The following is a 25,029-nucleotide window of genomic DNA, read 5'->3' as shown; positions in this document are numbered from 1 at the left end:
AAAGATATGCAAATGCCCTCTCCTAACAAAAACATCACTCAGTTGCAGTCGCGTTGAAGACATGCAATCCCAGTCCCCTCCGACAAAACAAAGGTCCCTAGTTGCGACCAAGTTAAAAGACATGCAGTTGCGTGCCTAGTGTGGACATGCAACTGGTCCCCTCTCTCGATGTCGCCCCCTCCGACAAAACAAAGGTTCCCCAGTTGCGACCAAGTTAGAAGACATTAAGTTGCATGCCTAGTGTGGGACATGCAACTGGCCCTCTCCCCATACAACACACAATGAAAGTCGAGTTACGACCAAGTTATAAGACATGCAATTGCGACCATGCTAGAAAGAAATGCAATTGCGTGTTTGTAGTTGAGCATGCAACTGGAACCCCTCTCTCTCGACGCAACCACCTCCGACAAAACAAAGGTCCCTAGTTGCGACCAAGTTAAAAGACATGATGTTGCGTGCCTGTTGTGGGACATGCAACCGGCGCCTCCCCCCGTACAACAAAAATGGAAGTCGAGTTGCAAACAAAGTTATAAAGACATGCAGTTGCGACCATGCTGGTAGACATGCAGTTGCGTGCCTAGTGTGGGACATGCAACTGACCCTCTCTCTCTCTCTCTCTCTCTCTCTCTCTCAACGCCGCCCCCTCCGACAAAACAAATGTCTCCCCAGTTGCGACCATGCTGGAAGGCATGCAGTTGCGTGCCTAGTGTGGGACATGCAACTGGCCTCCTCTCTCTCGATGTCGTCCCCTACGACAAAACAAATGTCCCTAGTTGCGACCAAGTTAGAAGACATGAAGTTGTGTGTCTAGTGTGGACATGCAACTGGCCCCCCTCTCTCTCTCGAGGCCGCTCCCTCCGACAAAACAAAGGTCCCCCAATTGCGACCATGTTAGAAGACATGCAGTTGCGTGCCTAGTGTGGGACATGCAACTAGCCCCTCTCCCCGTACAAAAAAGAATGAAAGTCGAGTTGCGACCAAGTTATAAGACATGCAATTCCGACCATGCTGGAAAGACATGCGGTTGCGTGCGTATAGTTGAGCATGCAATTGAGCCCCTCTCTCTCGACGCCACCCCCTTCGACAAAACAAAGGTCCCCCAGTTGCGACCAAGTTAGAAATACATGCAGTTGCGTGCCTGTTGTGGGGCATGCAACTAGCCCCTCTCCCCGTACAATAAAAATGAAAGTCGAGTTGCAACCAAGTTATAAGACATGCAATTGCGACCATGCTGTAAGACATGCAGTTGCGTGCCTAGTGTGAGACATGCAACTGGGCCCCTCTCTCTCGACGCCGTTCTCTCCGACAAAACAAAGGTCCCCAGTTGCGACCAAGTTAGAAAGACATGCAGTTACGTGCCTGTTGTGGGGCATGCAACTTACCCCTCTCGTCATACAACAAAACTGAAAGTCGAGTTGCAACCAAGTTATAAGACATGCAATTGCGACCATACTGGAAGACATGCAGTTGCGTGCCTAGTATTGGGACATGCAACTGGCCCCCTCTTTCTCGACGCCGCCCCCTCCGACAAAACAAAGGTCCCCAGTTGCAACCATGCTGGAAGACATGCAGTTGCGTGCCTAGTGTGGGACATGCAATTGGGCCCCCCTCTCTCGGCGCCACCCCCTGCGAGAAAACAAAGGTCCTCAAGTTGCTCTTCTCTCCTTTAATATGCTCCTTGTTTTTTGAGAAAATGAGCTCCGCTGTCAGAATCAGATACAACAAACAAAATTGATTTTTTCTTAATCCTTGGTAAAAACAAAAAATTAAATGCAAAAGAAGGAAATAAATTGTATATGATTTTTAAAAAATAAGAAAAAACCACAAAGTAGTTGTGAGATCGGATGCTTGATTTGTGTTAGCGGGCATGGCAGAAAACGGCAGTGTTAAAGTGCTCGTGTGACATTCCGACCAAGCAAATAAGACTAGTTGCAAACCATGTTGGTTAAAAAAGTCCCTTCGTAAAAAGTAGTGGAAAACAAAACCCCTACGAAAAGAAAAAAAAGCATAGTAATTCTTAAACAAAACGATTGTGCAAAACAAAATCTAAACGATTGTCCAGCATTTCTTTAAAAACCCCTTAAAAATGAACAACACGTATATGCATTGTTATTTTCGTTTCAAAACATCATCTCTAAATTGTTTCTCTCGTTCGTGGGAGCGTTTTGAAAAAATAATGAAACTACAAAACACAATAAATGCACATAAAAAAGAAGATATAAAGACAGCCTGAAACATAGATGCTTCATCATGGGGGGAAACAAAAAAAATTAAAACATGGATAGAAAATACACATAGTTTTCCCATGAAAAGCATAACAAACATAGAGTGGCATTAAATATCAACACATAACGACGGTTCTTGAGATACGAGTTAACTAACAAAGAGTTTAACATAGCGTAAAAAAAGGTTCGTCGGGTCTTGACATATCATAGATGTATTGTCTTTCGTTCCCCCTGGTCAAAGAGTGCCTAGACTAGAATCTTGATCCCGAGCAAGACATCAACACCGCCGGCCATGCTCTCCTTGAAGCCAATGAGAATTGCTGAATTGACTGTGAGGCCTCTGCTAGCTGTGAACTCCTTCCACTTCTTGCTGTCCAACACAATGCGACCGTCATCAGAAGTGTCAAGTGTGGTATGGGATTTTTCTGAATTTCCCACCATCAACATAAACACCCACAACACCCTGTTCCTCAAATGGCACAACAACAACAATTTTCTTGGGGATTTTCTGTGCGCCACAAAAAAGTTTAACAAAAAGACAAATTAAAAAGCAGTTTCAGATTAAAACTAGCAACAAAAAGTAGAACCCTTTCCAGATTTAACAGATTTTAAAAAAGGTTTAAGTTATAGTTAAACTAATAAAAACAAATTTAAAAACAAATTTCAGAACTAACAGTTTCATTAATGCAGTAAATCCCAGTTTCAGGATTGACATATAACAAAAGTGCACTGTTCCCCTTGACACATGACTAGATTAATTTTTGCTATTATGCTAGGAAAAGTGCACTGTTCCACTAAAGTGTTCAGAAAATAAAAAGTCATAGCATGAACTAATAAAAGTGTTGACTAGTACTTTTGCTGAATGCTAGACCAGAATATTCTCAGCTAAAAGAACCCTAAGAAAAGAACAAACTTCTCTAGAAAAGTACCTACAAGCATAGGAAATGGTGGTGCTACTAGTTCCAGGAAAAAAAAAATCTATTATAGCTACTTGGCTTTACTAATAGTTCTATAAAAAATCTTAACTTGATATAGCCTCCTAAGAAGAAACTTACAAAAAAAATTGAAAAAAAAAGTGCCACACAAGTAAATGGGTTGGGATTAAAAAAATCTAAGAAACGAGACGCCACATACACTGCTGGTAAAAAAATGGGTCCACTGAAAAAGATTCATCATGCTCTACTTTCCATGGGCATGATTTCAACTTCTACTGAGACACAAAAATATTTAGTAACAAAAAAACAAACTCCTAGTAGAAAAAATAGTTTCAGTAACCATCCAACACCTTTGTCCATGAAAAAACATAGTTTTAGTAACTCTAGATTACTGTAATCAAACATATGTCCATGAAAAAAAAAACGAATCTACATTATATGGATACATGCAAACCTACATATACCACTAAAAATTCAGCATACATCTTAATATGCACGAACACAAAAAAATTAAAATCTAATAAAAAAAAGAGCTACACACTGGGGGGCGATTCTCTTGCTTGAAACTAATAAACCAATAGTACTTGATACAAAACAAAAAAACCTGGAACCCATACAAGCCCAATCAGATCTATGATGTGCCATGAAAAAAAAAGCAAGCAAGCTTGTGGATGACTCGCCTGGCCAGCAGCATCGGCCATCCCTGCAGGAGCGCTCGGATCTGTTCGTCAGGGAACAACTGCAGGAGCAACGAGCACTTCTTTGGATTTGGGGAGAGGGAGAATGGAGAGAGATGAAATGACTGCAGTTAACTGACCCCTCCCCTCCTCATATTTACCACGGTGGCCTCTTCCCCTTCCCCTCTTAATTACCACGGTGCCTACTTCCCTTCCCTCCCAGCGGCCCGATAAAAAAAACAAGTTAAAACAAACAAACAAAAAAGCCCACCCTGCACAAACGCTCGCGCGCGGCCACGCTTCGACAGACAAAATGAAACGGGCCGGCCCACGCCTTACACGGGCCAAAAAGAGGGACAAAGCGCCCCAGCGCGAATCTTCACGCGAACATAGATCGGACGACTGGCAGGTCGACTGAGACTTCGCGAAGTCTCAGTCGACTGATTTTTAGCAGATCCGTTAGGATATTTCTCAAGCCTCATCTTAGCTATCTCTGTAATCTTACTAACTCTGCATTTTGGTTAAGATATTCTTGAATTTAATTTCGTTAGATAGTGTACAACGGGTGAGTAAGCATGTTGCTTTAATTTGAATTGTCTGAGGATCTGCTGGAGAAATATTACTAATAAGAATGTGTGAACTAATATTATGGACAGAAGGGAAATTGAAGCTGATATCTTTCAACAAATCTCATATTCGTAGAATTAGCAAACCAACTGATAATTAAGATGATCCACCAAGAGAATCATAGCTTTGTATTAAAATCACCTAAAAATTAATCGGTGATATTTCTATGAAAAGAACATATTTCTTATTGTACTAATCGTTCCTTCAGCTTGAGAGTCACTGTTCTGCTATGATCGTGAGGTATCTTGCTTAACTTAATCTGCACCGTCGGGACATAAGCATGGAAACCTGCACACGTCGTGTTTAATTACAATTATATGGGTGTGTATGCTTGTTGACGGTGTCCCGGCCCAGGGTTCTCTCACAATGTCGATTCCTGGCCTAATGCGCTGGGCTGAGAACCCCTAGGTCAATTCCATCCTGGGCCACGTTGGGCAGTCCATGGCGATTATGTGGAAGACTCGGAGGACTTGCATTATAAGCAGAAAATACTGGAGCCATGGAGGACTCTACCTTCATTGACATAGCCGACTAAGACCTATAATCCTAGGGCCCCAATGTGTTATATAAGTTGGGGTCTGGGCTCCCTAATTACTTTACTTGTACTTTGTACACACCCCAATCGCATTATAGGAGAGCAGGAGTAGGATATTACCTCGATCGAGAGATCCCAGATCTGGGTAAAAGCTTGCCTCCTGTTATCATCCAGCCTAATCACCTAGACGGGATACCATACCTTGGGACTGTTGGGGAACGTAGTAATTTCAAAAAAAATTCCTACGCACACGCAAGATCATGGTGATGCATAGCAACGAGAGGGGAGAGTGTTGTCCACGTATCCTCGTAGACCGAAAGCGGAAGCGTTAGCACAACGCGGTTGATGTAGTCGTACGTCTTCACGATCCGACCGATCAAGTACCGAACGTACGACACCTCCGAGTTCAGCACACGTCCAGCCCGATGACGTCCCTCGAACTCCGATCCAGCCGAGTGTTGAGGGAGAGTTTCGTCAGCACGACGGCGTGGTGACGATGATGATGTTCTACCGACGCAGGGCTTCGCCTAAGCACCGCTACAGTATTATCGAGGTGGACTATGGTGGAGGGGGGCACCGCACACGGCTAAAAGATCAAACGATCAATTGTTGTGTCTCTAGGGTGCCCCTGCCCCCGTATATAAAGGAGCAAGGGGGGAGGTGCGGCCGGCCAGGAGGGGGCGCGCCAGGAGGAGTCCTACTCCCACCTCCCTTTTCCTTGTTAGATTAGGAGAAGATGGGGAAAGAGGTGGAGGAGAAGAAGGAAAGGGGGGGCGGTGCCCCCCTCTCCTTGTCCTATTCGGACTAGTGGGAGGGGCGCGCGGCCCTTGCCCTGGCCGCCTTTCCTCTTCTCCACTAAGGCCCACTATGGCCCATTAACCCCCGGCGGGTTACGGTAACCCTCGGTACTCCGGTAAAATCCCGATTTCACCCGGAACACTTCCGATATCCAAATATAGGCTTCCAATATATCAATCTTCATGTCTCGACCATTTCGAGACTCCTCGTCATGTCAGTGATCACATCCAGGACTCCGAACAATCTTCGGTACATCAAAACATATAAACTCATAATATAACTGTCATCGAAACGTTAAGCGTGTGGACCCTACGGGTTCGAGAACTATGTAGACATGACCAAGACACGTCTCCGGTCAATAACCAATAGCGGAACCTGGATGCTCATATTGGCTCCCACATATTCTACGAAGATCTTTATCGGTCAGACCACATAACAACATACGTTGTTCCCTTTGTCATCGTTATGTTACTTGCCCGAGATTCGATCGTCGGTATCTCAATACCTAGTTCAATCTCGTTACCAGCAAGTTTCTTTAATTACTCGTTCCATAATACATCATCCCGCAACTAACTCATTAGTTGCAATGCTTGCAAGGCTTAAGTGATGTGCATTACCGAGTGGGCCTAGAGATACCTCTCCGACAATCGGAGTGACAAATCCTAATCTCGAAATACGCCAACCCAACAAGTACCTTCGGAGACACCTGTAGAGCACCTTTATAATCACCCAGTTACGTTGTGACGTTTGGTAGCACACAAAGTGTTCCTCCGGTAAACGGGAGTTGCATAATCTTATAGTCATAGGAACGTGTATAAGTCATGAAGAAAGCAATAGCAACATACTAAACGATCGAGTGCTAAGCTAGTGGAATGGGTCAAGTCAATCACATCATTCACCTAATGATGTGATCCCGTTAATCAAATGACAACTCATGTCAATGGCTAGGAAACATAACCATCTTTGATCAACGAGCTAGTCAAGTAGAGGCATACTAGTGACACTCTGTTTGTCTATGTATTCACACATGTATTATGTTTCCGGTTAATACAATTCTAGCATGAATAATAAACATTTATCATGATATAAGGAAATAAATAATAACTTTATTATTGCCTCTAGGGCATATTTCCTTCAGTCTCCCACTTGCATTAGAGTCAATAATCTAGTTCACATCGCCATGTGATTTAACACCAATAGTTCACATCACCATGTGATTAACACCCATAGTTCACATCGTCATGTGACCAAAACCCAAAGGGTTTACTAGAGTCAATAATCTAGTTCACATCGCTATGTGATTAACACCCAAAGAGTATTAATGTGTGATCATGTTTTTCTTGTGAGAGAAGTTTAGTCAACGGGTCTGCCACATTCAGAGCCGTATGTATTTTGCAAATATTCTATGTCTACAATACTCTGCACGGAGCTACTCTAGCTAATTGCTCCCACTTTCAATATGTATCTAGACCGAGACTTAGAGTCATCTAGATTAGTGTCAAAACTTGCATCGACGTAACCCTTTACGACGAACCTTTTGTCACTTCCATAATCGAGAAACATATCCTTATTCCACTAAGGATAATTTTGACCGCTGTCCAGTGATCTACTCCTAGATCACTATTGTACTCCCTTGCCAAACTCAGTGGTAGGGTATGCAATAGATCTGGTACACAACATGGCATACTTTATAGAACCTATGGCTGAGGCATAGGGAATGACTTTCATTCTCTTTCTATCTTCTGCCATGGTCGGGCTTTGAGTCTTACTCAATTTCACACCTTGTAACACAGGCAAGAAACTCTTTCTTTGACTGTTCCATTTTGAACTACTTCAAAATCTTGTCAAGGTATGTACTCATTGAAAAAACTTATCAAGCATCTTGATGTATCTCTATACATCTTGATGATCAATATGTAAGCAGCTTCACCGAGGTCCTTCTTTGAAAAACTCCTTTCAAATAATCCTTTATGCTTTGCAGAATAATTCTACATTATTTCCGATCAATAATATGTCATTCACATATACTTATCAGAAATGTTGTAGTGCTCCCACTCACTTTCTTGTAAATACAGGCTTCACCGCAAGTCTGTATAAAACTATTTGCTTTGATCAACTTATCAAAGCGTATATTCCAACTCCGAGATGCTTGCACCAGTCCCTAGATGGATCGCTGGAGCTTGCATATTTTGTTAGCTCCCTTTGGATCGACAAAACCTTCCGGTTGCATCATATACAACTCTTCTTCCAGAAATCCATTCAGGAATGCAGTTTTTACATCCATTTGCCAAATTTCATAATCATAAAATGCGGCAATTGCTAACATGATTCGTACAGACTTAAGCATCGCTACGGGTGAGAAGGTATCATCGTAGTCAATCCCTTGAACTTGTCGAAAACCTTTCGCAACAAGTCGAGCTTTATAGACAGTAACATTACCGTCAGCGTCAGCCTTCTTCTTGAAGATCCATTTATTCTCAATGGCTTGCCGATCATCGGGCAAGTCAACCAAAGTCCACACTTTGTTCTCATACATGGATCCCATCTCAGATTTCATGGCCTCAAGCCATTTTGCGGAATCTGGCTCACCATCGCTTCTTCATAGTTCGTAGGTTCGTCATGGTCTAGTAACATAACCTCCAGAACAGGATTACAGTACCACTCTGGTGCGGATCTTACTCTGGTTGACCTACGAGGTTCAGTAATAACTTGATCTGTAGTTCCATGATCATCATCATTAACTTCCTCACTAATTGGTATAGACGTCACATGAACCGGTTTCTGTGATGAACTACTTTCCAATAAGGGAGCAGGTATGGTTACCTCATCAAGTTCTACTTTCCTCCCACTCACTTCTTTCGAGAGAAACTCCTTCTCTAGAAAGGATCCATTCTTAGCAACGAATGTCTTGCCTTCGGATCTGTGATAGAAGGTGTACCCAACAGTCTCCTTTGGGTATCCTATGAAGACACATTTCTCCGATTTGGGTTCGAGCTTATCAGGTTGAAACTTTTTCACATAAGCATCGTAGCCCCAAACTTTAAGAAACGACAACTTTGGTTTCTTGCCAAACCACAGTTCATAAGGCGTCGTCTCAACGGATTTTGATGGTGCCCTATTTAACGTGAGTGCAGCTGTCTCTAATTCATAACCCCAAAACGGTAGTGGTAGATCGGTAAGAGACATCATAGATCGCACCATATCTAATAAAGTACTGTTACGACGTTCGAACACACCATTATACTGTGGTGTTCCAGGTGGCGTGAGTAGTGAAACTATTTCACGTTGTTTTAACTGAAGACCAAACTCGTAACTCAAATATTTTACCTCTGCGATCATATCGTAGAAACTTTTATTTTCTTGTTACGATGATTTTCTACTTCACTCTGAAATTCTTTTGAACTTTTCAAACGTTTCTGACTCATGTTTTATCAAGTAGATATATCCATATCTGCTCAAATCATCTGTGAAGGTCAGAAAATAACGATACTTGCCGCGAGCCTTAACACTCACCGGACTGCATACATCAGTATGTATTATTTCCAATAAGTCAGTTGCTCGCTCCATTGTTCCGGAGAACGGCGTTTTAGTCATCTTGCCCATGAAGCATGGTTCGCAAGCATCAAGTGATTCCAAAAGCCCATCAGCATGGATTTTCTTCATGCGCTTTACACCAATATGACCTAAACGGCAGTGCCACAAATAAGTTGCACTATCATTATTAACTTTGCATCTTTTGGCTTCAATATTATGAATATGTGTATCACTACGATCGAGATCCAACGAACCATTTTCATTGGGTGTATAACCATAGAAGGTTTTTTATTCATGTAAACAGAACAACAATTATTCTCTAACTTAAATGAATAACCGTATTGCAATAAACATGATCAAAATCATATTCATGCTCAACACAAACACCAAATAACACTTATTTAGGTTCAACACTAATCCAGAAAATATAGGGAGTGTGCGATGATGATCATATCAATCTTGGAACTACTTCTAACACACATCGTCACCTCGCCCTTAACTAGTTTCTGTTCATTCTGCAACTCCCGTTTCGAGTTACTACTCTTAGCAACTGAACCAGTATCAAATACCGAGGGGTTGCTACGAACACTAGTAAAATACACATCAATAATCTGTATATCAAATATACCTTTGTTCACTTTGCCATCCTTCTTATCCGCCAAATACTTGGGGCAGTTCCGCTTCCAGTGACCAGTCCCTTTGCAGTAGAAGCACTTAGTCTCAGGCTTAGGTCCAGACTTGGGCTTCTTCACTTGAGCAACAACTTCCTTGCCGTTCTTTTTGAAGTTCCCCTTTCTTCCCTTTGTCCCTTTACTTGAAACTAGTGGTCTTGTTAACCATCAACACTTTGATGCTCTTTCTTGATTTCTACCTTCATCGATTTCAGCATCGCGAAGAGCTCGGGAATTACTTTTGTCATCCCTTGCATATTATAGTTCATCACGAAGTTCTAGTAACTTGGTGATAGTGACTAGAGAATTCTGTCAATTACTATCTTATCTGGAAGATTAACTCCCACTTGATTCAAGCAATTTGTAGTACCCAGACAATCTGAGCACATGCTCACTGGTTGAGCTATTCTCCTCCATCTTGTAGGCAAAGTACTGTCAGAGGTCTCATACCTCTTGACATGGGCATGAGTATGAAATATCAATTTCAACTCTTGGAACATCTTATATGCTCCGTGGCGTTCAAAACCTTTTTGAAGTCCCGATTCTAAGCCGTAAAGCATGGTGCACTTAACTATCAAGTAGTCATCATATTGAGCTTTTGTCAAACGTTCATAATGTTTGCATATGCTCCTGCAATAGGTCTGTCACCTAGTGGTGCATCAAGGACATAATTCTTCTGTGCAGCAATGAGGATAATCCTCAGATCACGGATCCAATCTGTATCATTGCTACTAACATCTTTCAATACAGTTTTACTCTAGGAACATATCAAAAATAAAACAGGGGAGCTAAACGTGAGCTATTGATCTACAACATAGATATGCTAATACTATCAGGACTAAGTTCATGATAAATTTAAGTTCAATTAATCATATTACTTAAGAACTCCCACTTAGATAGACATCCCTCTAATCATCTAAGTTATCACGTGATCCAAATCAACTAAACCATAACTGATCATCACGTGAAATGGAGTAGTTTTCAATGGTGAACATCACTATGTTGATCATATCTACTATATGATTCACGCTCGACCTTTCGGTCTCAGTGTTCCGAGGCCATATCTGCATATGCTAGGCTCGTCAAGTTTAACCTGAGTATTCTGCATGTGCAAAACTGGCTTGCACCCGTTGTAGATGGACGTAGAGCTTATCACACCCGATCATCACGTGGTGTCTGGGCACGACGAACTTTGGCAACGGTGCATACTCAGGGAGAACACTTTTATCTTAAAATTTAGTGAGAGATCATCTTATAATGCTACCGTCAATCAAAGCAAGATAAGATGCATAAAAGATAAACTTCACATGCAATCAATATAAGTGATATGATATGGCCATCATCATCTTGTGCTTGTGATCTCCATCTCCGAAGCACCATCATGATCACCATCGTCACCGGCGCGACACCTTGATCTCCATCGTAGCATCGTTGTCGTCTCGCCAACTATTGCTTCTACGACTATCGCTACCGCTTAGTGATAAAGTAAAGCAATTACAGGGCGATTGCATTGCATACAATAAAGCAACAACCATATGGCTCCTGCCAGTTGCCGATAACTCGGTTACAAAACATGATCATCTCATACAATAAAATATAGCATCATGCCTTGACCATATCACATCACAACATGCCCTGCAAAAACAAGTTAGACGTCCTCTACATTGTTGTTGCAAGTTTTACGTAGCTGCTACGGGCTGAGCAAGAACCGTTCTTACCTACGCATCAAAACCACAACGATAGTTCGTCAAGTTAGTGCTGTTTTAACCTTCTCAAGGACCGGGCGTAGCCACACTCAGTTCAACTAAAGTTGGAGAAACTGACACCCGCCAGTCACCTGTGTGCGAAGCATGGCGGTGAAACCAGTCTCGCGTAAGCGTACGCGTAATGTCGGTCCGGGCCGCTTCATCCAACAATACCGCCGAACCAAAGTATGACATGCTGGTAAGCAATATGACTTGTATCGCCCACAACTCACTTGTGTTCTACTCGTGCATATAACATCTACGCATAAAACCTGGCTCGGATGCCACTGTTGGGGAACGTAGTAATTTCAAAAAAATTCCTACGCACACGCAAGATCATGGTGATGCATAGCAACGAGAGGGGAGAGTGTTGTCCACGTATCCTCGTAGACCGAAAGCGGAAGCGTTAGCACAACGCGGTTGATGTAGTCGTACGTCTTCACGATCCGACCGATCAAGTACCGAACGTACGACACCTCCGAGTTCAGCACACGTCCAGCCCGATGACGTCCCTCGAACTCCGATCCAGCCGAGTGTTGAGGGAGAGTTTCGTCAGCACGACGGCGTGGTGACGATGATGATGTTCTACCGACGCAGGGCTTCGCCTAAGCACCGCTACAGTATTATCGAGGTGGACTATGGTGGAGGGGGGCACCGCACACGGCTAAAAGATCAAACGATCAATTGTTGTGTCTCTAGGGTGACCCCTGCCCCCGTTTATAAAGTAGCAAGGGGGAGGTGCGGCCGGCTAGGAGGGGGCGCGCCAGGAGGAGTCCTACTCCCACCGGGAGTAGGACTCCCTCCCTTTTCCTTGTTGGATTAGGAGAAGAGGGGGAAAGAGGTGGAGGAGAAGAAGGAAAGGGGGGCGCCGCCCCCCTCTCCTTGTCCTATTCGGACTAGGGGGAGGGGCGCGCGGCCCTTGCCCTGGCCGCCTCTCCTCTTCTCCACTAAGGCCCATTTACCCCCGGGGGTTCTGGTAACCCCTCGGTACTCCTGTAAAATCCCGATTTCACCCGGAACACTTGCGATATCCAAATATAGGCTTCCAATATATAAATATTCATGTCTCAACCATTTCGAGACTCCTCGTCATGTCCGTGATCACATCCGGGACTCCGAACAATCTTCGGTACAGGAAAACATATAAACTCATAATATAACTGTCATCGAAACGTTAAGCGTGTCGACCCTACGGGTTCGAGAACTATGTAGACATGACCGAGACACGTCTCCGGTCAATAACCAATAGCGGAATCTAGATGCTCATATTGGCTCCCACATATACTACGAAGATCTTTATCGGTCAGACCGCATAACAACATACGTTGTTCCCTTTGCCATCGGTATGTTACTTGCCCGAGATTCGATCGTCGGTATCTCAATACCTAGTTCAATCTCGTTACCGGCAAGTATCTTTACTCGTTCCATAATACATCATTCGGCAACTAACTCATTAGTTGCAATGCTTGCAAGGCTTAAGTGATGTGCAGTACCGAGTGGGCCCAGAGATACCTCTCCGACAATCGGAGTGACAAATCCTAATCTCGAAATACGCCAACCCAACAAGTACCTTCGGAGACACCTGTAGAGCACCTTTATAATCACCCAGTTACGTTGTGACGTTTGGTAGCACACAAAGTGTTCCTCCGGTAAACGGGAGTTGCATAATCTTATAGTCATAGGAACATGTATAAGTCATGAAGAAAGCAATAGCAACATACTAAACGATCGAGTGCTAAGCTAACGGAATGGGTCAAGTCAATCACATCATTCACCTAATGATGTGATCCCGTTAATCAAATGACAACTCATGTCAATGGGTAGGAAACATAACCATCTTTGATCAACGAGCTAGTCAAGTAGAGGCATACTAGTGACACTCCGTTTGTCTATGTATTCACACAAGTATTATGTTTCCCGGTAATACAATTCTAGCATGAATAATAAACATTTATCATGATATAAGGAAATAAATAATAACTTTATTATTGCCTCTAGGGCATATTTCCTTCAGGGACATGTTGGGGTCGTCTCCGATAGTGATGGCCCACGCAGGTCCAGCTAGGTGAATGTAGAGGCTTCATGGGAGCTCAGATCGAATCCAGCGTTATATACACGCCAGGACAAATGTTCATCTTCAGCTCCACCACCTTCATCGCTAGCTCGACTGGCCACATCATCCAGGTCGAGAACTTCGCTCCAAGCCGAATTGTTTGATTGAGCAATCTGGAATACGCCACAGATTCACGTGGATAGCTGATCTTCTATGGTCTGGCATCATGTCGGGCTCGGGAGCATCAATGGGAGGTCGAATCGCAAACATCGAGGATCTCACCGAGGTGCTTGAGGGTGCAACCGAGGATATGGTGATCTGGAGAAGGAGACCAGTGAATCTATGGACAAACGGCCGCCAGCGGTGCATTTGCGCCCGTGACAGGGACATAATGTCCCTAGATGTCGGTCAAGGAGTGCTACATGGTAGAGACCTCGAACGCCAGTCAAGTTGACAACCTCGGTGATCCTGGCTATGACCGACGCAAACACTGATGAGCCGGCAGTCAAGGAGCGGACAGCTGGGGCGGGAAGCTAAGCGAGGTCAACGATAGGGCCATTGAGGCCCGAGACACAGCTCTAGGCATCCAAAGGCATGATGACTCTCGCCTGTGCATCCTCAATATGGTGGGTTACGTTTGGAGCAAGAAACGTCGCCTGGAGCACATGGGTGGATCGTTAACATGAGGATGTGTCTCCTTTAGCTTGATGCTAATGGGTAGTTAACACGAGGACATGTCTCTTTCCCCTTGATGCTGATGGGTCGCATCGCAGCAGCCGCAACGCTTGCAAAGATGCCAAGAAGTGGTAGATGATGATCATTTTATATGCATATGCCTAGCTTGTTTTTATGCTATGTTGTAAATATTTTGTATAATTATGAACCTATGAACCTCTGTTAGTTTATCATTTCGAGTTGTATGCATGTTCTTAAATATTTCATGCGGTAGCTATGCGAGGAGGCCAGGGTGATGTGGGGAAAATTTTGGTTATTTGAATCTCTGTGAACATTATCACACACGCCTTATTAGGCGTAACTGTCTGCGATGTTAAATATATCTCATGATTTATCAAAATGAACAGTCTGTTATAAATCACAAACGGTGTATCAAAAAATTATGTGTGCGATAGTTCACGAAATTAGAGACTACCGTGTGCTATGCAGAACACACGGTTCTTTTTGCCAAACATGTGCAATAGCTCAGTTCATCACACACGCTTCTTTGAGAAGAATTGTGTCCAAGGAATCGCACACAGTTCTCCTTACCCAATTGTGCGCGATGTATTTTTCATCACACACATTTTATTTTCAGAGACACGATATATTTTTATAACGTGTATGATGCCTTCATCGTGCATAGTATAAGGCTATGGTATGCGATAGCACTGATCTGCATAGTGCAAATTCTTGACAATGTTGGTATCAAGCCATCCCTCGTCAATGTAGAGAGACCCAGCTACTCGATGATAAACAAGTGCACCAACAATACTACTCGATGGCGAATGGCGGCCGATGCGTCGCTGGCCCGCGGAAGAATTGTGGTGCAAGGGTTTTACAAGAAGTACCATGAAAAGAGCGCACATAGTGGATTTGGTTGATGCACAGTGTGCACTCAGTTCAATTTATTAGTATATGATTTCAATTTATTACACTTAAGATAGAAGACATTCTACGACCTATGTCAAGATATTTGTTAGACAAGTATGTTCTAGAATTTTTTATTAGGATACTAAGAAAAATCAAACACATATAATGCACGATAACACATCTAATGGAGCACATTAATTTACAAAGGGAACGAAACTTAAAAATATACAAAGGGGCACAATTTGGTGTTTTTTTCCTTAAATCAATGTAAGGTTTCTTACTAGCATCTAAAATGAACTGTTACGAAAAATAAGCCGATATAACTTCAAGTATGTAATATCAATTTGGCGAAAGTGTATTTTGCAATAAATAAATACATGAATCGCAACAATTAATATTGTACCTTAAATTTAGCAGCACAATATATATGGCTAATTGTGCTAAATGTGATAGGAAAGTTAGTAACTAACATATTGTGTTATTAAGTAAGTCATAAATAAGTAAAAAAGTTTAGCATAAATAATTCAAATCTTTTATTATTAACATAATCGGAAATCAATAAGATTACAGTCCTCTTGCAAGTCATAGCAGTAAAAATAAATACTTTTATGATTATAATCGGTATTCTTATATTATAAATGTTTGTCACAACTGTTGAAATATTTATTAATATGCAATAAGTAATATTTTTCTATATCTGTATATCTATATTTTTGGAAATGATAATCACATCTAGTTTTTGAATGATGTGAAACCCAATAAATAAATATAATTTTATTCATACAAAATTATCCTACATAACATGTCCGATTGTCACAAATTTTTGAATTTTGACAGAAAAAATTGTAACGCTCGAAACAATTAATATTTTGTAATTTATGAAATTAAATTCGACAAATCAATAATTTTTTATTTCAATTTGGATAAATTTGAATATAACAACTGGATATATTTCTGTTGGTACCAATATTACGCAATAATTGATATAATCCAATGGTACATCCATTTTACCTCATTGGGCTTAAGTTGAAATAGAACTAAAACTAGGCCTGCACAGGATGAGAGCAGAACAACCTCCCACTCGGTAATTCTAGGAAGTTATGTCTAAAGAAGGAAAATACTAAAATATTTTAAACGAAACCATTGAAATTTAGATAAAATAACATCATGAATTGTCATAATTAAACATTTTTTATGTCCACAAGACTATTTAAAATAAACTGAATCTCGATAGAAATATCTTCCTCTTAGGTCAATTCACTCTGATAATAAAAAAGTAAACACATAACAAATAATGGGAGTACAAATGGAATTGAAGTACTTAAACTTGTTATTTTTGAATTATAGTGGTGAATATCTCACGGAAGAAAATAAATCGTAATTATGGCACGAAGTTTGCTGTCATCCACAAATTTAGACAGGTGCCTACGGTATCCATAGCTCATCACGACCACAGATGCTCCCGGGTGAACAGTAAAAGCCAAAAAAATATCAAAAACACCTAAAAATATACACATAAAAAAAGAACAAGTTTTCTAATGGCGGAAAATTTTATGGCGGTTTGACATTGGAGGAGCTCGGGACAGGAAAAAGGGAAATCATTGCTCCAAAGTCGATTTTTTTAACCTTTCACGAAACATCGATTTTGTTTTTGTCCAGAGCTTGTTGACGCCGAATCACCATGAAATTTTGCACGTCCCAAGAAAACTTGTTCATCTTTGATGCAAAAGAAAAAACAAATTTGTTTGTTGTTTTGCTATTCCTTTTGATTTTACTGGGAGGTGATGCTCCCTATCACCAAATCGCCGTCCTGATGCGCCTACGTCTACTCCATTGGAAGTTTTGTAGGACAAAATCGTAATCACGGCTTACCATGTGAACTGAGCTATGCACCACCGACCGATGTGAACTGTCCCCTTTCCACTGTGAAACTTCGACACTTTGACACGACCCATGACACTGCTTACTGCTGAATTTCTGTAGAAATGTTGCTGTCAAGTCATCCCTCAGCAATGTAGACAGACCCAGCTATACTTTTCCTTTTCTTGAGCCATCATGCGTCTGCATTTCCCTGGTGATCGATAAACAAGTGCAGCAACAACTACTACACGATGGCGCCATGGCGAGGCCGATGCGTGGCTGACCCGCGAGGCCAAGAATTGCGGTGCAAGGGTGTGGACAAGAAGGAACGGGAAAGGAGCACACATAGTGGAGATGGATGATACCCCGTGTGCACTCGCCTCCATTTTTCCTCCCTCGCCGGCCACCACCTACTCTCTCCCCGACCCAAAGTCCTAACAATTCCAAGGGTCAGTGAGAAACTGTCTTCAACTGCAAGCAAGAAACACACTAGAAATCTAAGGTCCATGCTAAGGTCCATGATGATCGTCTAGTGATCAATCGGTTCCGTTCCGGCGAGTCCATCGGTAATGGAGCCTGCCAGATTCCGGTACGTGCCGGATCATGTCGGGGGCGGCGGAGGGTTGGAGGAGGACGACGGCGAGGAGAGTGGCGGCGGGTGCTTCTTGGACGTGTACGTGCACGGCGCGCGCGGCATCCACAACATCTGCATCTACGCCGACCAGGACGTGTACGCGCGCTTCTCGCTCACGTCCAGCCCGGCCCACGCGCCGGCGCTCTCCACGCGCGTGGCCGCCGGGGGCGGCGCCAGCCCGCGCTTCGACGAGCGCCTCCCGCCGCTGCGAGTCCGCCGGGGCAGGCTCGGCACCGACGCGCTCAAGTGCGAGGTGTGGATGCGCAGCTGCGCCGAGAGCCTCCTCGAGGATCAGCTCCTCGGGTTCGCGCTCGTGCCGCTCGCCCAAGTCGCGGCCGCCGACGGCGCGCGGCTGGAGCGGCGGGAGTTCTCCCTGTCGTCCACGGATCTCACCCACTCGCCCGCTGGCACCGTAAGCCTCTCCCTCGCCCTCCGCTCCGGCCGCGGCGACGCGTGCATCACGGAGCCATCGGATCGCGCCGCGACGGGGCCGTCGATCACGTCGGAGGTGGTCATCCTTGAGCCGCCGGCGCCGCCGGTGGACTACTTGGGTATCGAGTTCCCTGACCTCAACACGGCCAAAGAGAACGACGACATGGCCGTCCAGTACCTGCCGTTCTTGCACCTCGGAGTGGCGCCGTTTGACGCCATGGAGATGATCACGAGCCCAGGCGGCGAGAATTTGATGCCGGTGTCCTCGGACGGAAGCAAGAACGCCTCGACGACCACCACGACCAGTGACGACAGGGCGATCGATGTCTCCTCCTCGGCGGCGACAGAGAAGCCGCATCGGCACGACGGCGCCCACGAGGCCACCGTGTCGGCGCCGATGTGCTGCGACGCGCCCGACACGCCGACGTCCAACGGAGGGGCGGCGTCTGGCAAGGAGAAGGTCGGCGTTTTGAAGTCTCCAATGGCCACGGGCGACGTCATCGACATGGAGGCGGAGCAGAGCGCGATGCAGCGGCAGATCATGGAGATGTACGTGAAGAGCATGCAGCAGTTCACCGAGTCGCTGGGCGCGATGAAGCTGCCGATGGAGCTGGACGGAGACGGCGGCGCCGGGGTCGTCGTCCAGAGGGACGAGAAGAAGCCGGAGGCACAGTCGAGGAAGGACGGGGCGAGGGTGTTCTACGGAAGCAGAGCATTCTTCTGAAGAAAATTACAAACATTCAGAGAGTGTTCTGAAGACTAGAATTATTCAGAGTGTTGTGATTGTTCATCGATTATTCAGGGTGCGGTTAGATGGTCACTAGGTTTTGATTGTTCATCGTCGTTGTTGACTTGATCCGTTCGTTAGTACGGCATACCTCTAGCTAAGACTAACTTGTGGAGTGGCATGGAGTTTTGCGTGTGTCCTGCGGAAGCAGAGCTTTCTTTCTTCTTCTCCTGAAGAAGACTACAATTATTCAAAGTGTTCTGTATAAAAACTGCGGTTATTCAGAGTGAGGAAGATCTGATGTCTGCCTGCAAAGGTTTTGATTGTCAATCATCGTTGCTGCACTCAATTACAAACTCCCACATTACATGTGATATGTCTACCTAATAAGAGTAACATGTGGAGTGGAATGGAGTTTCATGTGGGCATCAGCCTGCCAGGCAAGATTGCTTGGTCAGATCTCCTCTGAACTGAACCTTCTTGAGGAGAGAGTGTGAACACTTGCAGAAAAGCTGCAGATCATTGATCATTGAGGAACATTGAGATAGATCATTGTGAAACTAGTTATATCACTGCAGAAATAGTTGGCTTGTGTACTCAAGTACGCCGCTTTTGTTGCCAAATTCTTGCTCCTATCCTATGGATGGTCCCACTCCCACCCACAGCATTGTTTCAGAAGCAAAGGAACCCCATGGTTCAGCTTGTTTCTTGAGCGACGATATAAATTGCGGTGGATTAGGTGTGAGCACTCGGGATTCCACGCATGGAACAGACGCTTCCACGTACGCAAGCACGCGTGGAGCCAACCGCGAATCGTTGATGTCGACGTACGTCCGTGCATGAACGCGACCGACGCCTGCTGTGTTCTACCACTTGTCCTCACAACAAGTGGCAACGTAGCAGCTCTTGTGCCTGACGTTTTTTTTCCTCTTTTCTTTGCAACTTCCATGGGTTTTCCACGCACGTGTTGTTGAGGTTGACAAACGCCGATACGATAATAGTGCTTTACCAAAACAAGTTCCGCCGTTCCCGCGAAATGAAATGCTGGATGCGCAGACAGGAGCTCTTCCACGCATAAGAGTACAGTACCGCACTCACCCTGTCTTGAGTGGTTGTCAAGTGCAGACAGCAGCACGGCGTGTCAACTGTCAAGTCAGTGACGCGGGTGGTCTGACTTGTGGGCCCTGGAGCTCTGAAATCCCGCCAAATGACTTTAACCGAGCCATTTGGGTTCCCTGGGGATGATTACATAAATAAAATCCGTGGTGTTTGTTATGAAACAATTGACAATTACCTCTACCCCTAAAAGAGCATCGCTAGAATAAGAAATGAAACTTTATGTCACTTTTGAGTTGATGAATTTTTTTTAGGGAATCGAGGCGATCAACTTGTCGCAATCCGTGGTGTTTGTTATGTCACTTTTGTTTTTTTCATTTTGAGGATTTGCTCTCTGGATAACTTAAAATACACTGGACCAGAAGGAGAGGAGCAATCCGTGGAGCCTTGTCACCCGGCCCGCCTCCTTTGCAAGGCGCTCCACTCCACGGGCCTTTCTTTCTAACAAAGCACTGGGCCGCGCGGGAATTTCAAACGGCACCTGTTCCTCTCCTTCTGGTCCAGTGTCTTTTTTTTTCTTCTGTTGACAGCTCCAGAAGTACATTTCAGTAGTACAACAGTACTGCAGGACAGGAGACAGAACGTACTACCACTCTACAAGCAAGTACGGTCAGCTCGATCGAGCTGTTAGAGACGGCTGATGAGAGAGGTTCACCTCGCCACCATGTGCTCAGTTGGCAGATGCATGCATGCTACAAGATGAGCACACGGTGACACAAAACGCATGATACTAGCATATTAAAAATCACCATTGCCCTCACTGACACCAGGTGATAGATTAGTTCCGTGGTACACCAAATGTCGACATTTGCGTGCCTGGAGCGGACCCTGCGGGATAGTTTATGTAAAGGCACGGTCTGTATGTGTGGACTGTGGAACAGTGGAGGCAAATCATCCTTATTTCCGTGCTACATGAATCATACATGGACATGGTCCGTACTCTTTCATCACAACGCCACTGCTTCTTGCCAAGCTCTATAGGAACAGAGGTAGTGCTATATACTCCCTCCGTCCGAAAATACTTGTCGGAGAAATGGATGTATCTAGACGTATTTTAATTATAGATACATCCAATTTTAGCCATCTCTCCGACAAGTATTTCGGGACGGAGGGAGTATTTGTTTTACTACTTATCCTCAGCGCGCAGCTGCATACATACAGGGGTCCATAGAAATGTATATACAATCATAATTACTATATATATGAAACACGCTGCATTATAGGTACTATATATCATGCATGCATATCAGCAATACTATTTATCTTGGGTATTTGCCCTATAACTATGGCATGCATGTATTTTGATTCATGGTGGTTAAACACGACAATATATATACACCATTCTTATGCTACATATAATCTACTGGTGGTGATGTAGACGTAGTCCTGCCTTTTGCGTCAGGGCGTTCTCCAGTTCTTCACAAAATGCCGGACACTCCTTGCTCATCGTCCGTTGGGTTCTCTGTTTTAATACAAAAAATAAGATGGCATTGTAAGTTCTTTGATATAAAATTGCCGTTCTAGCGCATGCAGCCTGGATTCTTATGCAAAAGTCAACATACTTTTACTCATTCATTTATAATTTTGACACATTTATAGTGTTACTGCTCAGTTTGTCAAATAAAGTGGTGTATACATATTTGCATGAGGATTATTTTCTCTTGGCAGGGAAATCTGCAGAAAGATTCAGATAAATAAACTAGACCAACGAAGGAATGTCCGAGACATATTGTTTTAATCCATGAAATAAATTCCGCCCACAAGATTCGAATTTGGGTCTGCCAAGGCGCACAGCCGTGCTTTTGCCACTGGGATAGATACCCATCCACAAATGCAGAGGCCGGGGTGAGCCTCCTTTTCCAAAAAAAAAGATACCCATCCACAAGATTCATATAAATAGTTATCTGGATAAGCATTTTCCACATGTACTATCGATACTCTTTGTGGGGTTGGGGAAAAAGGATAGGAGAAGAGTCCATGCATTCTATTGTGTGAGAGTACACGGCATTGTCTTAACAAAGATGATGTTACTTGTGTAAAACCCTAGTCCAAATTCGGTCAATGTTCTACCCACCTATTAGATGGACCATACATACCTATCGTCACTACTACAATTTCATCATCGCTTCATGTAAAAGGGTTAACCCAGAAATGCTATATATGGTTGGTAGACAAGGGTATATATGCTAGTCAAACTTTCTCTACACTTTCCATGTGTAACTGATTCCACCACATAGCTGAACTTGGGCCACATGGCCCTTCACTAATTAAGGTCAGGTGAACTTGGACCATGCCTGTTTGTTGCACTGATGTAACAACCAGATCCATCCGGCACCTTTAAGTTGGGATTGGAAAGGATGCGAGACAAAAGCCAAGGCCAACCAAGGTCTATCTTGGTGCAGCCACATCCTATTATACCTAGATCATGGTTTTCATTCGGTTCTCTGCCAATTAACATGGCAATTATTTTCTGCTTAGTTAATCAATGAGGAAAATCTTTTGCCTCCGTTCTGAAAAATATAGTATACCTAGATCTAGTCTAGTATCAACTGACCCGACTGATATGGGAGGAAGCAACAACCTCATCAACCCCAAGTGGTTTCTTCTCCATGTCCAAAAAACCAAGCAAATGACCAAAACAGATGGATCTCGATCGTCCTCTTTGCCAAGGGCGTAAAGATTGTTCACCAATGAATGTTGACACTTCCGTAGTAGTATAAACCCTCCGAACCCCAAAAGATGGTACCCGGTCAACCTCGAATGACTAGGGTTTTGCGGAATCCACACAATATATAGCTAGAGTGCCACTTTAGCACTAGGAGAGACCCTTTGTGGTCTGTTTGACACAAATGATGCGTTGTACCTATTCTTTTCATTGCTTCCTCCGTGCATGTCTCGGTTGAGGTAAACAAAATGTACTATTCGCCCGTTCGTTGTACTATGCTACCATTTTTAACTCAATGGGTGGCCTCTAATCTCCACCACTGATCTGAGTTAACAATCATAACCTTTTATTGGGGGTAGGATGCACCCAAGCAAGTCATACTGCAATAAGCTAACTAGCTTACAAATGCCCATATCGTTTTTACCTTTATGGATTAAATCCAAATAGTTCTAATTCTATGCTAGATAATCCAGTTTACGGCATGGCAAGATCCAATATATTGCATATATAGCCAAAATAAATGTCCTTAAATTCATGTACTCTTTAGATTTCGATAAATCCTTATCCTTTTATGTGGACCCGCCCCAGTCGACATCGCCGGAAAAGAAGTGCTTTGCTGAGTTTTAGCTCGTCAAGTACTATATACTATACTAGTTGTTAAGATCAAATCATAAGCAACCACATGGCATACGTGGTAAGCAAGCGAAGTAAAAAAGAATCCAAAAAAGATCAAATCCCAAGCATCGATGACATGAAAACAACATGAGCTAAAGGCAGAAGCATCTGTTGATGTGTACCTGAAGATGGAGGCTATAGAACGTCCTGTTCTGAAACGCGGAAGTCGACGAGCTGATGAGGCGAAGGCCTTCGTTCTCCAGTACTTTGATGCACTTGGACATGGGCAGAACTCCGGCCATGGTGCTCACTAGGCTGACCTGGACCATGATTTCCCTGTCGTCGAGGCAGGTGGCGGACACGATCGGAGCCGTGTTCTCCTTCATGGTCAGCACGCCGGGCTTGCAGCTGGCCCGCGTCAGCTCCTCCTTCTTCTTCTCCAGGCCGTCCACCTGCTTCTGCAGCTCCGGGATGTACTTCAGCACCCGCGACACCGTGATCGGAATGCTCAGCTTCTTCTGCAACACCAGAGAAAATCCAACAGATGTTCAGAACGGAATCTCTCACATGTAGCTCAGAGGAAGGCTGATGAGTTAGTTTGAGTGAGAAATTTAATTACCGTGTGATCGGTGTCGGGGAGGAGGGAGCGGAGGTCGGAGTAGAGCTCGTTGAGCTGCTTGCGGCGGTCGCGCTCGTACGCGTTGTGGCTGATCTTGCGGTGGGAGCCCGAGCCGTCACCGCCACCGGGAGAGCCATAGCCGCCGGAGGATGTGCCGTTGTTGGCAGCCGGCGCCAACGGGACGTCGTGGTCGAGGCCCGGCCACTGCGGATGGTGTTGGCCGGCGGCGACGGAGAAGATGTCGGCCTCCAGCGACGATATGCTGCTCGCGAACGGGTCTCCGAACATCTGGTGCTGGTGCCCCATTGCCGGCCGGCAGCTCGCAGCAGCTAGATTCTGCTCGGTCGAGTTCGTGTGGGGAGGTTAGGGATGATGGTGGAACAACCTAGCTTAATTAGCTACCTAACCACCGAGCTATCTAGCTCCTAATTAATGGCGTTATTCTTTGTGAGACGCTGGAGGAAGCGGTAGTAGTAGCCTGGTAGTAGGGGAAGACCCTCTAAGCTAATGGAATTTTATTGAGAGATGATTAACATTAACTACTTCTCATGGCAGGTTTGATGTATGGACTCAGCTGCTTGAACCGGTTCCGGAGTGGTGACCTCCCATTTATATAGGGCCAGAGATGAGGGGACGTCAGTGTCAAATGCGACTTTCTAGATAACGAATTTTAGCCATATAGCTAACTAATATGGATGCCTAAGTCTCTAATCTAAAATTTGAGAGCAAAGTGAAAGTTTTTACCTTACGCTGCTCCAAGGTCCACGTGGAAAAACTTTTTTGATATGAAGAAAACATAAATCAACTATCTTTAATGATCTTGCATATATGTATTTGTCATGTATAAATGATCTGATATACTCTCTGTGGCTAGATTCGATATACATTAATGTTCATGGTCTTCTATAAATTAAATTGATCAGCTTGCATTCTTTTTATATACAAGAATAGAAAATTCCCGTGTTCTGAATCAC

The 25,029-nt window shown here is 44.1% G+C and overlaps 2 protein-coding genes across 2 annotated transcripts; one reads left to right on the top strand and one right to left on the bottom strand.

The window, feature by feature from the left end:
- Positions 1-17,514: 17,514 nt before the first annotated feature.
- Positions 17,515-19,334, top strand: LOC123075706 (uncharacterized). The gene has a single exon (XM_044498251.1). It carries the CDS (start codon positions 17,817-17,819, stop codon positions 19,035-19,037), a length of 1,221 nt encoding a protein of 406 aa, XP_044354186.1. The 5' UTR covers positions 17,515-17,816; the 3' UTR covers positions 19,038-19,334.
- Positions 19,335-21,334: 2,000 nt separating this feature from the next.
- LOC123075705 (protein IRON-RELATED TRANSCRIPTION FACTOR 2) lies at positions 21,335-24,627 on the bottom strand. Its single transcript, XM_044498250.1, has 3 exons — positions 24,056-24,627; positions 23,619-23,954; positions 21,335-21,618 (listed from the first exon to the last, which is right to left on the bottom strand). The coding sequence occupies exons 1-3, from the start codon at positions 24,359-24,361 to the stop codon at positions 21,517-21,519; spliced, it is 744 nt and encodes a 247-aa protein (XP_044354185.1). The 5' UTR covers positions 24,362-24,627; the 3' UTR covers positions 21,335-21,516.
- Between the last annotated feature and the right edge of the window lie 402 nt (positions 24,628-25,029).

This window comes from Triticum aestivum, chromosome 3D, assembly GCF_018294505.1.
Source record: "Triticum aestivum cultivar Chinese Spring chromosome 3D, IWGSC CS RefSeq v2.1, whole genome shotgun sequence".
In the NCBI taxonomy this organism is placed as follows: domain Eukaryota; kingdom Viridiplantae; phylum Streptophyta; class Magnoliopsida; order Poales; family Poaceae; genus Triticum; species Triticum aestivum.
This window is presented reverse-complemented; position numbering and strand designations above follow the sequence as displayed.